This window comes from Pistacia vera, unplaced genomic scaffold (assembly GCF_008641045.1).
Source record: "Pistacia vera cultivar Batoury unplaced genomic scaffold, PisVer_v2 Contig1212, whole genome shotgun sequence".
NCBI classification, from domain to species: Eukaryota; Viridiplantae; Streptophyta; class Magnoliopsida; order Sapindales; family Anacardiaceae; genus Pistacia; species Pistacia vera.
The window spans coordinates 30,869-43,585 of NW_022195263.1; the positions used below are offsets into that span (position 1 = coordinate 30,869).

The 12,717-nt window shown below is 33.8% G+C and overlaps 2 protein-coding genes across 3 annotated transcripts; both read left to right on the plus strand.

Moving 5' to 3' along the window:
• Window positions 1-1,728: 1,728 nt before the first annotated feature.
• Window positions 1,729-6,919, plus strand: LOC116114086 (26S proteasome regulatory subunit 8 homolog A). Its single transcript, XM_031400240.1, has 9 exons — window positions 1,729-2,020; window positions 2,294-2,391; window positions 3,345-3,569; window positions 3,713-3,775; window positions 3,882-4,045; window positions 4,378-4,534; window positions 4,645-4,743; window positions 5,364-5,474; window positions 6,537-6,919. The coding sequence occupies exons 1-9, from the start codon at window positions 1,819-1,821 to the stop codon at window positions 6,675-6,677; spliced, it is 1,260 nt and encodes a 419-aa protein (XP_031256100.1). The 5' UTR covers window positions 1,729-1,818; the 3' UTR covers window positions 6,678-6,919.
• A 4,325-nt stretch (window positions 6,920-11,244) lies between these two features.
• On the plus strand, window positions 11,245-12,256 carry LOC116114137 (EG45-like domain containing protein). Of its 2 annotated transcripts, none has more exons than XM_031400298.1 (3): window positions 11,245-11,398; window positions 11,488-11,597; window positions 11,979-12,256. In XM_031400298.1, exons 1-3 carry the CDS (start codon window positions 11,281-11,283, stop codon window positions 12,012-12,014), a joined length of 264 nt encoding a protein of 87 aa, XP_031256158.1. In that variant the 5' UTR covers window positions 11,245-11,280; the 3' UTR covers window positions 12,015-12,256. The 2 variants fall into 2 exon arrangements, with proteins under 2 accessions (XP_031256158.1, XP_031256152.1); XM_031400292.1 differs by having other exon boundaries at window positions 11,488-11,794; window positions 11,979-12,237.
• The last annotated feature ends 461 nt before the right edge of the window (window positions 12,257-12,717 follow it).

Consider the following 12,717-nt stretch of genomic DNA (forward strand, 5'->3'; position numbering starts at 1 on the left):
ATAATTATCAGTGGAAGCATAGATTGGCTCAAAAATCAATCCCCTGACAGGAAATTATGTACAACCTCCAGCTAAAAAGGTATAAACTCTATTCTCACTCTCCGAACTCTGCCCTTTAACAAAATTTTCAGATGCACCTTCATTAGGCTCTTTCAACTTGCAGCTTGGGTCAACTTCACGTTCAACTTTAGATAACTGCGAAAACATTCTCAAGCACAATTGCTTACATGAAAAGCTAAAAAAAGGTTCATTTCAAGGAATCATTAAAAGAAGACCTTAATATTGATGCACTTCATGATAGGTGATAAACCATTAGAAGTAAAAGAGAAATGATTTTTGTTTCAGTTGGTGACAATGCATTAGTTTTTTTTTTTTTTTTCCCCCTAATAGGGACGTCCGTCCATATATTATAGATGAGAGTCTATTATTTTTGTTTTAAATTTTTTTTAATTTAAACTATAGATGGACATTCATTCTAAGTGAATGCCCGTTCATATAACATGAATATGAGTTCATTATTATTTTCTCATGGACGGGAGTCCGTTTAAAATGAACGATCGTCCAATAATTATGGACGCTCGTCCATATTTGATGGATGACCGTTCATTCACGGAATATTTGTTAATGTGCTATGTGGTTGCGTCTACTCAAGTGACACGTCATTCAGTGTAAAATTTCAGTGTAAAACTTTGGTGTCCGTGACATTATTTTATATTGATGTTTTTTTGTACTCTATAGTTTCCAATATACTGATATAGCTCACAACGCTTATAAGGTTTTGAGAGTGTATTTGCTCCAACCGAATGGGTGAGGAAATGGAATGAGCATTCCACTGAATAACATTCCGACCCTGTTTGTTTTTTGCTCTGAAGATTAAATGAGTCTAACTTTACTTGATTCGGACATTTTAGGTTTGTTTGTTTTTTAATTTTTATCTGGTTATCATATAAAACCAAAAAAACTTGGTTTTTATTGAATACTAAAACATCTAAACTAATAATAATTCTTTTGTCAACTATACCCTTATCGAATTTATATATTTTCATTTTTATCAAAACTTGAATTTACATTAATTATGTGTGTCTATATTGTTCTTTAATGTATCATAGCCACACAAATCAAACTCGACTATCAAATGCAAGCAATTTGTTTGTAACATATGATCAAGTGTTCAACAATTACGGGACCAAATTCAAGTCAACTCCTTCTATAATTTAATTAATTTAGTTGTTTTTAATTTATTTTTTGTTATAATAAACTTTTAAATACTATGTAAAGTATGAATAACATAGTTATCATTAATTTTTACATATCTTTATTTTGTTTGATTTTCATAATTTGATTATTTAAAATCACTTAAAACATGTAAAAATATAAAATTAACTTCACAAGAACATATGCATCAAAATATTAGTTTTAATATGTTTACAATATATGAAAATAAACAACTGCTTATAATCAAACAATAAAAAAAATAAAAAAACAAACACCACCTCCATTTTTTCATTGTTTTTTTACATTCTTTGAAAATATTTTGTATAAAATTGTTTCATTTATATGTTAACAAATATAAGATTACACAAAATTTAGGATTAAAAAATACACGGCTTTTAATAATCTCTAACGAGCGGGCTCCTTTTTACAGGCCACTAACGAAGCCCATGGGCTCGCTACGGTCCACCAATTTAGTGTTAAACCGCCTTAGCCCAACAGTTGGGTATAAGCACAAATCGCAGTCGACAGGCAGAGGCATAATCTCGGTTCCCAAACCAAACAGAAAACTTGATCCCAAAGAAATTAGATTCGAACTCGATTGCAATGGCCGCTGTAGGAATCGAAACTAAGCAGCCGGAATCGTTGGTGGCGGAGGAGGCATGCTCAGCTAGAGGGGCATTGAAACAAGGAGAGGGACTCAGGCAATACTATCTCCAACATATCCACGAACTACAGCTCCAAGTCCGTCAAAAAACCCACAATCTCAATCGCCTTGAAGCCCAGCGTAACGAACTCAATTCAAGAGGTTCCGTACCTCAACCCTAACCCTAATTTTTACCATGTATTGGATTTTATTTTAATTTTTAACCTTTTTTTCCTAGGGTTTGTCTTACGATTTCTGTATGGTTTTTTATGGTGTTATCCTGTAGTGGATTATCAATGACTATGAAATTTGTGATGGGATAAGATAGTTATTAAGATTGATTTTTAATTGACATAAACGTTTTGTTTTAGTTAGTAGTGGGTTGAGACTTGCAGATTAGTTTATGACATTCTTCGAATTATGTCAAATCAACAGTTAGGATGCTTAGAGAAGAATTACAGCTGCTTCAGGAGCCTGGATCGTATGTTGGCGAAGTGGTCAAAGTGATGGGCAAAAATAAGGTTCTTGTTAAGGTCAGATGCCTCACCTCTTATAGCTTTTACCGTTATAAGTATACAAAGGTTCAAAATTTTGAAATTTTGTTGTTTGTGGTTTCTTTTGTTTAATTGCCTGTTATTTTAATGCTGGCTTGGGTTTGCATATATTTATTTATTTCTTTTTTGGTCTCTCTTTTTAACTTAGTCTTACTTTTTAGGTAAAAATCTAAAATGTGCTGGATGATGAGATTTTTTTTGGAATTATATCTTTTTGTTGACATTTAAGATCATGATAATAAATTATATTCGGTCTCTTTGAATCTGGGTTCTTAATCATGACTCAGGTAGATCTACTTGTGATTTGTGGAGTTAGTTCGGGGTTTATTGTTTAGCTGATATCATGTACGCGAACTGAAAGTTCTAGTATGGATAAACATGTACCAAGAGAAATTTTTGTAATAATTAAATAAGACGCGGTACTTCCACATAGAGCTGATATCTCTCACTACTCTAAGCACTGAATGGTTTTTCTATATCGATAAATGCCTGAATATGTCCCATTCGTCCACCCAGCTATCACATTATTTGTGTTAAAGTTTGTTCATGCACGTGTTACATATTTTCACTATTTCTTCAGTTAATAGTTGAGCTATGCGATGTTTTACCGATTGATGAGCTAGGTACTTTTAATATGGGCAACAATGGGTGATAGATTGCATTTATTGTTATATGAAATTAATGGTTTTAGCTGATCATAGCTTCCCATGATACTTTGCAGATCATTGAAAACAATAAAATTCCTATAATAAATTTGTATCTACATTTTTTCTTTTCTCCCAGGTCCATCCAGAGGGGAAATATGTTTTTGATATTGTTATATGAAATTAATGGTTTTAGCTGATCATAGCTTCCCATGATACTTTGCAGATAATTGAAAACAATAAAATTCCTAAAATAAATTTGTATCTACATTTTTTCTTTTCTCCCAGGTCCATCCAGAGGGGAAATATGTTGTTGATATTGACAAAAACATTGATATTACCAAGATCACACCGTCAACAAGAGTAGCACTTCGTAATGACAGCTATGTTCTTCATTTGATCTTGCCAAGCAAAGTAGATCCACTGGTCAACCTCATGAAAGTTGAAAAAGTTCCAGATTCTACATATGACATGATTGGTGGTCTTGATCAACAAATTAAGGAGATAAAGGAGGTGGGTTCACTGCACATTTTTTCTCTATGGATTTACAGTTAGTTGCATACAGAGGATTTTGATTTTACTTGGGTCCTTCATTATTAATCTTTTTGTTTGATGGTTTTTTTTTTCTCTCTGTTTGTGGCTTATCACCTTTGCAGGTCATTGAGCTTCCTATCAAACATCCTGAATTGTTTGAGAGCCTTGGAATAGCTCAACCAAAGGTTAGTTTGTGCTGTTATGTTGCGCCTATTTGTTCATCTTGTTGATTGGGTGGAGATATATTACTTTCAAAAACTCAGTCTCTCTCTGGCGTCTCTTACGTAACAGGGTGTCTTGCTATATGGACCACCTGGTACTGGAAAAACACTGTTGGCTAGAGCTGTGGCTCATCATACTGATTGTACTTTCATCAGGGTTTCTGGTTCAGAATTGGTTCAGAAATATATTGGAGAAGGCTCTAGAATGGTTAGAGAACTCTTTGTCATGGCAAGGTTTGTTTCATTTCTCCCCACTGTTTCATGCTTTGACGGATTCTTCTTCTTAGGTTAATGCACTATTGTAACTTTTGTGTATTTTATACTTTTGCTTCCCTTCATTATGTGATTGTTAGTGGCACATGAGTGAAGCATGTATGGCTTGTTTTTTGAGAAGTGTAATTCTTTTTTTAATCTTTCTAATTGTTATCTGGAATTATTCCGTAAATGTTTTCCTCCATGTTGAAGTAGGGGTGAGTAATTTTCTGCTGATTGATGTGCTGCACTTTTCTTGTTTTCCTTATGGTTTCTTATCTTGTTAGTGTGACTACTCGCTTATTTTTCAACAGGGAACATGCTCCGTCAATCATTTTTATGGACGAAATAGACAGCATTGGGTCTGCTCGAATGGAATCTGGAAGTGGCAATGGTGACAGTGAGGTGCAAAGGACTATGCTGGAGCTTCTCAACCAGCTTGATGGATTTGAAGCGTCAAACAAGATCAAGGTACCGTGTTTCAGTTCAGTAAGCAAATGTAGTCAACTAGGGAAAGAACAGGGCACAGTATTTGCTATTATTTGTTTACTATGTACGTTAACATTAAACTTTTTAAACAGGTTCTGATGGCCACAAATCGGATTGATATTCTTGATCAAGCTCTCCTTAGGCCAGGACGAATTGACAGGAAGATTGAATTTCCAAATCCTAACGAAGAGGTACATGCCACCATCACCATAATATGCATTTACATTTTTCAAAAATAAGTCTCTCTTTTATTTCATCCCTCTAAATTCCACGTATGAAGGTGAATTTTTATTGAATATGTTTCTATATGAATATTTGCATGAGAAGGAATGTATGTTTTTGTCCCCATAAATAATTTTTTTTTAACGTGTTCTTGTACAAGATACATATGCCAACATTTGTTATGATAAAAAATACTTGAGAGAAAATTACCTTTTTACATTGTGGAATATGGGGATTGATGGGGGAGATGGAGACAATTTAATAATCACAAGTTTGCAGAAGTCAGAAAGATTGAGAAAATCTGGTTACTTGTGATAAATTCCTCAGAAAGCTGAGAATTTAATGTTTTCTAGAATTTGAGTAGATTAAGTTATTTGCAAACACAAGACAAAAAAGATGTGCTTTTGTTCTAAAATACCCATGTCAATATTGTTATTTTATTGTGTATTTTTGGTCATCTAAGGTAATTTTATTGAAAGTAACATTATCTTTGCAATTTTCCTTTAGGTATTGTTTCTCTGAGCAGTTTTCTGTGTCTGATATGCTTGATGTCATGTGTTTGCTTATGTTTGTATTCCGTTATATGCAGTCTCGTCTAGATATCCTGAAAATTCATTCAAGAAGAATGAATTTGATGCGTGGGATTGATTTGAAGAAGATTGCCGAGAAGATGAATGGTGCATCTGGTGCGGAGCTAAAGGTATGATTGATTTCTTTGTCTTTGCCTTGTTATTGATATCTTTAATTTTCTCTTTAACTCAAATTTCCATGGTTTGTTGATAAACAAATGTTTTTTTTTTTTTTTTAAAAAAAAAAAACCTTAGTACTTCTGCAAGACTGAATCTTGGAATTTTTAAAATCATCAATGCTTTCCATTTATGCGCCAAATTGTTACTAACATCTTTATTTTCTCATAAATCCCTTTGAAAGATAAATTAAACTCAAAAGTGACATTGGCATTTGAAGACTATCTTGTTCATTTAAGATTGAAGATGTGAACTCATACTTTTCAGTTTGCAGTTGGCGGGTCATTTTATTGACTAATCAAAACTTTTAGAACTAGTTGACTGACTCGTAGATGTAACGTTCTATCAAAACAATTTTGTAATACTAAAAATTTGTGTAGGTATCATTTATTATCTTCATGGTGAGTTTGGTTACTTACCTATAGTTGTAAACAATCCCCTCTAGTTGATTTTGCTGCTACCACTTCAATACATATTGGCTCCACGAAATTCTTAGTAGAGTCTTGATGCATATGGACCCAGTCCATGTCTGCATATAAACCCATACACAACCAGGCTACTGGATATTGATTATGGTTGGAGTGGCTTATGCAATATTTAAGTGAGGAGAAATTCCAAACCAGGCTACAAGGTTTATTTAACAACTTCTGGTGTTGTGTGAATGTGTCTGACTCACCCAATTGAAGGCCATATGGCTGACTGATGAGTGAGATGGATGCCTAGTTTTATTATCATTAATTGATTATTTTGGATGTTGGTTGCTGCAGCTGCATATGCTGGTGCTTCCTGCTTCTTATGATATTGACATCTAGCAAATTGCAACTTGTTTGTGTCTAGAGAATTTTGCACTATAGCTTCACCACTATTACTCAAAACACAAGCACTGCTTTAATAACAAATAAACTCAAATAAATACTGTCACTTATTGAGTACTCGGTCTGATAATTATAAAACTGAAATGTCAAAGAATGTTTATATATAGCTTGTTTTATCCACTGTTTTCTCTGTTTATTCAGGCGGTGTGCACTGAAGCTGGGATGTTTGCCCTAAGGGAGAGGAGGGTACATGTAACACAGGAAGATTTTGAGATGGCAGTTGCCAAGGTGATGAAGAAGGAGACTGAGAAAAACATGTCATTGCGGAAGTTGTGGAAATAATTTCTCTTCTGTGTTATCTACTTGGTTGTTTTAGCAAACATTCAATTACTGCTACGCTGCTTGTCTTCGAATATATGCTGGACGGACTATTTGCCTGGCTGTTTGTGAACAAGGTTACCATTTTTCAGATTTGCTATCTGAGGGGCCCAAAAAAATGCCATCTTTTTCTTGTATGAAGTAGTTACTTGAGTTGTATTTGTTTATTCATAAGAAAGAAGAAAGAAAAATAGACATTTCATTAACGGCCGAATATATTGTTTATTACTAGGCATATGCAGGTTGTTGTGGGCATCTGAGTTGACAATCAGATATTAAGACTTTTATTATTGGCCGGACTTCCAGTAGTAGTATTAACGACCCTGAATCTGTTTATAAGCCAGAGCCATAGCCATAGTCTTTTTCATACATATATGTTTTTTTTATGGCAGAAACTGTTGACATGCCTGCAAGTGTGTTGTCATTGTGTGACGGATGGATAGAAAATTATTAGTAAACTTGGCCCAAGTCAACTCAATTGAGGATGGGTACGGATTTTAGCTGAAAAGGAATACGTGCCTTATTATCAGTTGTCACGTTAGCTTCTTTGAATTACTAAATTTTATTTGAGAACCTAACTGCAACTAAAGTAGCTCATCTACGATTTGAAAAAAATTTAGAGATAGAAATCAGTAAAGGTGCTTTTGTTTTAATGGTGAGATTTATTACCTATATTAAAATTCATTGGATTTCTACACCTAGACGCCACCTTTTAATCAGAAAGTTGCTCTTTGTCAAGCTAAGTTCCAGACTTCCAGTAGCGGTAGAAAGTAGAAACTACAAACAACACCACAGAAATCAATTCCTTCCAGTTAGGTGTAATAGCAACTCTTCTGAGGAGGAATTGTGTCCAGTTGTTTTTTGTAATTAGGCGCAGAATATTAATGATTGGGTCAGCAGTCCACGTGAGTGACAAAGATACCCCCATTATATATGGTTTTGATTTTTGAATTTTCAAAGGAACCAGCTCTTTAATCTAATCTCGTCCCCATATGTTGGCTCATCCACTGCAAATATATGTGGTTGACATCAAATCGGTTTTTTTTATCGCCCGAAAAACATTGAAAGATCAGAGGTTACAACTTGCACCCTCTACGGTTCAGCATTGAAGGTGATATTAAGATAACGNAAAAAAACCTTAGTACTTCTGCAAGACTGAATCTTGGAATTTTTAAAATCATCAATGCTTTCCATTTATGCGCCAAATTGTTACTAACATCTTTATTTTCTCATAAATCCCTTTGAAAGATAAATTAAACTCAAAAGTGACATTGGCATTTGAAGACTATCTTGTTCATTTAAGATTGAAGATGTGAACTCATACTTTTCAGTTTGCAGTTGGCGGGTCATTTTATTGACTAATCAAAACTTTTAGAACTAGTTGACTGACTCGTAGATGTAACATTCTATCAAAACAATTTTGTAATACTAAAAATTTGTGTAGGTATCATTTATTATCTTCATGGTGAGTTTGGTTACTTACCTATAGTTGTAAACAATCCCCTCTAGTTGATTTTGCTGCTACCACTTCAATACATATTGGCTCCACGAAATTCTTAGTAGAGTCATGATGCATATGGACCCAGTCCATGTCTGCATATAAACCCATACACAACCAGGCTACTGGATATTGATTATGGTTGGAGTGGCTTATGCAATATTTAAGTGAGGAGAAATTCCAAACCAGGCTACAAGGTTTATTTAACAACTTCTGGTGTTGTGTGAATGTGTCTGACTCACCCAATTGAAGGCCATATGGCTGACTGATGAGTGAGATGGATGCCTAGTTTTATTATCATTAATTGATTATTTTGGATGTTGGTTGCTGCAGCTGCATATGCTGGTGCTTCATGCTTCTTATGATATTGACATCTAGCAAATTGCAACTTGTTTGTGTCTAGAGAATTTTGCACTATAGCTTCACCACTATTACTCAAAACACAAGCACTGCTTTAATAACAAATAAACTCAAATAAATACTGTCACTTATTGAGTACTCGGTCTGATAATTATAAAACTGAAATGTCAAAGAATGTTTATATATAGCTTGTTTTATCCACTGTTTTCTCTGTTTATTCAGGCGGTGTGCACTGAAGCTGGGATGTTTGCCCTAAGGGAGAGGAGGGTACATGTAACACAGGAAGATTTTGAGATGGCAGTTGCCAAGGTGATGAAGAAGGAGACTGAGAAAAACATGTCATTGCGGAAGTTGTGGAAATAATTTCTCTTCTGTGTTATCTACTTGGTTGTTTTAGCAAACATTCAATTACTGCTACGCTGCTTGTCTTCGAATATATGCTGGACGGACTATTTGCCTGGCTGTTTGTGAACAAGGTTACCATTTTTCAGATTTGCTATCTGAGGGGCCCAAAAAAATGCCATCTTTTTCTTGTATGAAGTAGTTACTTGAGTTGTATTTGTTTATTCATAAGAAAGAAGAAAGAAAAATAGACATTTCATTAACGGCCGAATATATTGTTTATTACTAGGCATATGCAGGTTGTTGTGGGCATCTGAGTTGACAATCAGATATTAAGACTTTTATTATTGGCCGGACTTCCAGTAGTAGTATTAACGACCCTGAATCTGTTTATAAGCCAGAGCCATAGCCATAGTCTTTTTCATACATATATGTTTTTTTTATGGCAGAAACTGTTGACATGCCTGCAAGTGTGTTGTCATTGTGTGACGGATGGATAGAAAATTATTAGTAAACTTGGCCCAAGTCAACTCAATTGAGGATGGGTACGGATTTTAGCTGAAAAGGAATACGTGCCTTATTATCAGTTGTCACGTTAGCTTCTTTGAATTACTAAATTTTATTTGAGAACCTAACTGCAACTAAAGTAGCTCATCTACGATTTGAAAAAAATTTAGAGATAGAAATCAGTAAAGGTGCTTTTGTTTTAATGGTGAGATTTATTACCTATATTAAAATTCATTGGATTTCTACACCTAGACGCCACCTTTTAATCAGAAAGTTGCTCTTTGTCAAGCTAAGTTCCAGACTTCCAGTAGCGGTAGAAAGTAGAAACTACAAACAACACCACAGAAATCAATTCCTTCCAGTTAGGTGTAATAGCAACTCTTCTGAGGAGGAATTGTGTCCAGTTGTTTTTTGTAATTAGGCGCAGAATATTAATGATTGGGTCAGCAGTCCACGTTAGTGACAAAGATACCCCCATTATATATGGTTTTGATTTTTGAATTTTCAAAGGAACCAGCTCTTTAATCTAATCTCTTCCCTATATGTTGGCTCATCCACTGCAAATATATGTGGTTGACATCAAATCGGTTTTTTTTATCGCCCGAAAAACATTGAAAGATAGGAGGTTACAACTTGCACCCTCTACGGTTCAGCATTGAAGGTGATATTAAGATAACGATATGGGAGAGCGACATTTTCCCACCCAAGGTTTGGCCAGTTGAGCCGCGAGAAATCAACTGTCAATAGGGAGAACGGCATTTTTCCACCCAAGGTTTGGCCAAACGACTCTTTCCCATCCGTCAAGTTTCAAAATAACACTTTCACACTATTCATCAGGTTCTGTTAATATTTGATTGAAAAGATGAAAATACCATTAAATAGTTTATTATAAATTAAAATTTAGTTAAGTCAAAGTCTTACTCAATTATTCATTAGTTTATGTGTAAAGATACATTTTTTCTTTTATTTATTTAATTAATTACGAATATTGATTTTCTATGTTAATTAGTAAAAATAAAAAATATTATAAATTTAGTAGATTATTGAATAATAGTGATGAGATATTGATGACATTATCAATAAATAAATAAATATTAAGGTCTTTTAACTTTAAATAATTTTATAGCATTACTTCTAACTTTTTAGGTGGGGTTAATTATTTTTTATTTTTTAACTTTTTGGTTAATTAAAAAATAATAAAAATTTTATAAAATCAAATATTTAAGAGTTTTTTTATCTTTTCAATAAAATATTAATGAAAAACATAACAAAACCTAACGAATGATGAAAAATAATCATTTTAAAACTTAAAGGGTGAGAAAATGTCGTTTGGCCAAACGTGGGAAAATACCGTTCTCCGATAATTGATTTCTCGCGGCTCAACCCGCGTTTTGAGTTGGCTACTTGGCTTATTGACTTGTCAAGCCGTCTCTTCTTTTAAAAAAGAAAAAAAACAAATTTAAACAACTTTTAAAACTCTACGTTAAGTGTTGACTCTGAATAGTAAGTCTTCGCCCCGGTGGTTTCAGTTTTTTCCTTTTAGTCCAATTATTTCAAATATTTTAACTTTGGTCCTTGTTCCAAATTACTAAGTTTTAATCTCTTTACTTAATAAAATGTTAGTTGACTATTACATTTACATTGAAATGAAAATCAAAGAGAGCATTTTTATCATCTCTGTGTAAATTTAATAGTCAACTAACCTATTATTAAGTCAAATGACTAAAACAATAGTAAATTGAAATGAGAAGGACTAATATGAGAGAACGGAAACTATAGGGACGAAAAAAATTGTCTCCTGAATATGGAGATAATTGGCAAAAGAGAGCTTATTCTTTGAAATCTCTTGTTGTTGCAAAAATGTTGAGGACACAGCCATTCTTTATCGCCATCCTCCTGATTTTATCGTTACAGCTTTTTACTTATATCTCTTATGCGGATGTTGGAACGGCTGCCTGGTATACTCCCCCATATATACGTAAGTATATACATATTACATAACGCATTTCATAAAATTCAACACCTTTTGCCTTCTTGCTAATTTAACTTTGATACATACATATACAGCTACAACGTGTTATGGAGACGACCAAACCCAGTTTCCATCAAGCAATTTGTTTGGAGCAGCCGGAGATGGAATATGGGACAATGGTGCATCATGTGGGAGACAATACTTGGTAAGATGCATAAGCGCCACGGAGCCTAACACTTGTTTACTTGGCCTCACCATCCAAATCAAGATTGTTGAATATGCTCTTCAATCTGCCTCTACACCTTCTAGTTCTGGCACCACCATTCTTTTATCGCAGACGGCCTTTGCCGCCATAACCAACTCCTCTTCCACCGCTAATTCCATCAATATAGAATTCCAGCAGTAATTTTCTAATTACCATTTTACTCTCTCTTCTAGTCATGCTTATAATCATAACTGCTCTCGGTCAAAGAGATATCTTGTTAATCAGTTATCATATAAAGTTCTTTAATTCGTTTTTCTTCATGGAAAGAGAAGGATGGTGATTTTTCTTTCACTTATTGTATATATCTTCTCTTGTACGCAGGGTTTGATGTTTCATGGCAGTGAGCTTTATTTTTGAAGAAAGACATCCTCTTTAATCACAGGTTCCATTTTCTGTAACTTCTATAGATGATTTATTGTGTGGGTCATAATTAATGGCGAGAAAGAATATCTGTAATGTACTTTAGATGATTTGAATAGCATAATTTGTGATATTTTATTTCCACAAACCTTATGATTGGTTGGCTGTAATTCTTTTCTTTTCAAATCAATGTCAAATTGGATTAACAATCCAAACCAAATCTTTCACTATCGTGGGAACTTTCGTGCGTGCTTCTTGGCTTTGGAAGCTTCTTCTACTTGTTTAATATGGTTTAAACGTTAAAATACAGCATCATATAAATAAATTAATCTCATGATTTCCGTTATTATCATGTGAAATTCACTAGTTTCAAGTTTTCTCACTTCAATTTTTGTGGGCTCATTTGGAAAGCCTGTGAGAGTAGGAAAAGTATGTAACTATTCATTTCTAAGGAAAAATATTACTTTTACAACTCAATTCACAATCTTCTCTTATAATCATAACTGTCACAGTAGATTGACATTGTCACATCAACTCCTATTACACCTAAGACATCAAAAACACTACTAAAAATGAATGGTCTTTCTTTATGAAGGAGTAGTCGTTCCTTCATAAGAAATAACTATTCTTTAAGAAGAAATGATTGTTCCTTAAGGAACAGTCATTCCATATGACTATTTTTTATTATAAATGATCATTA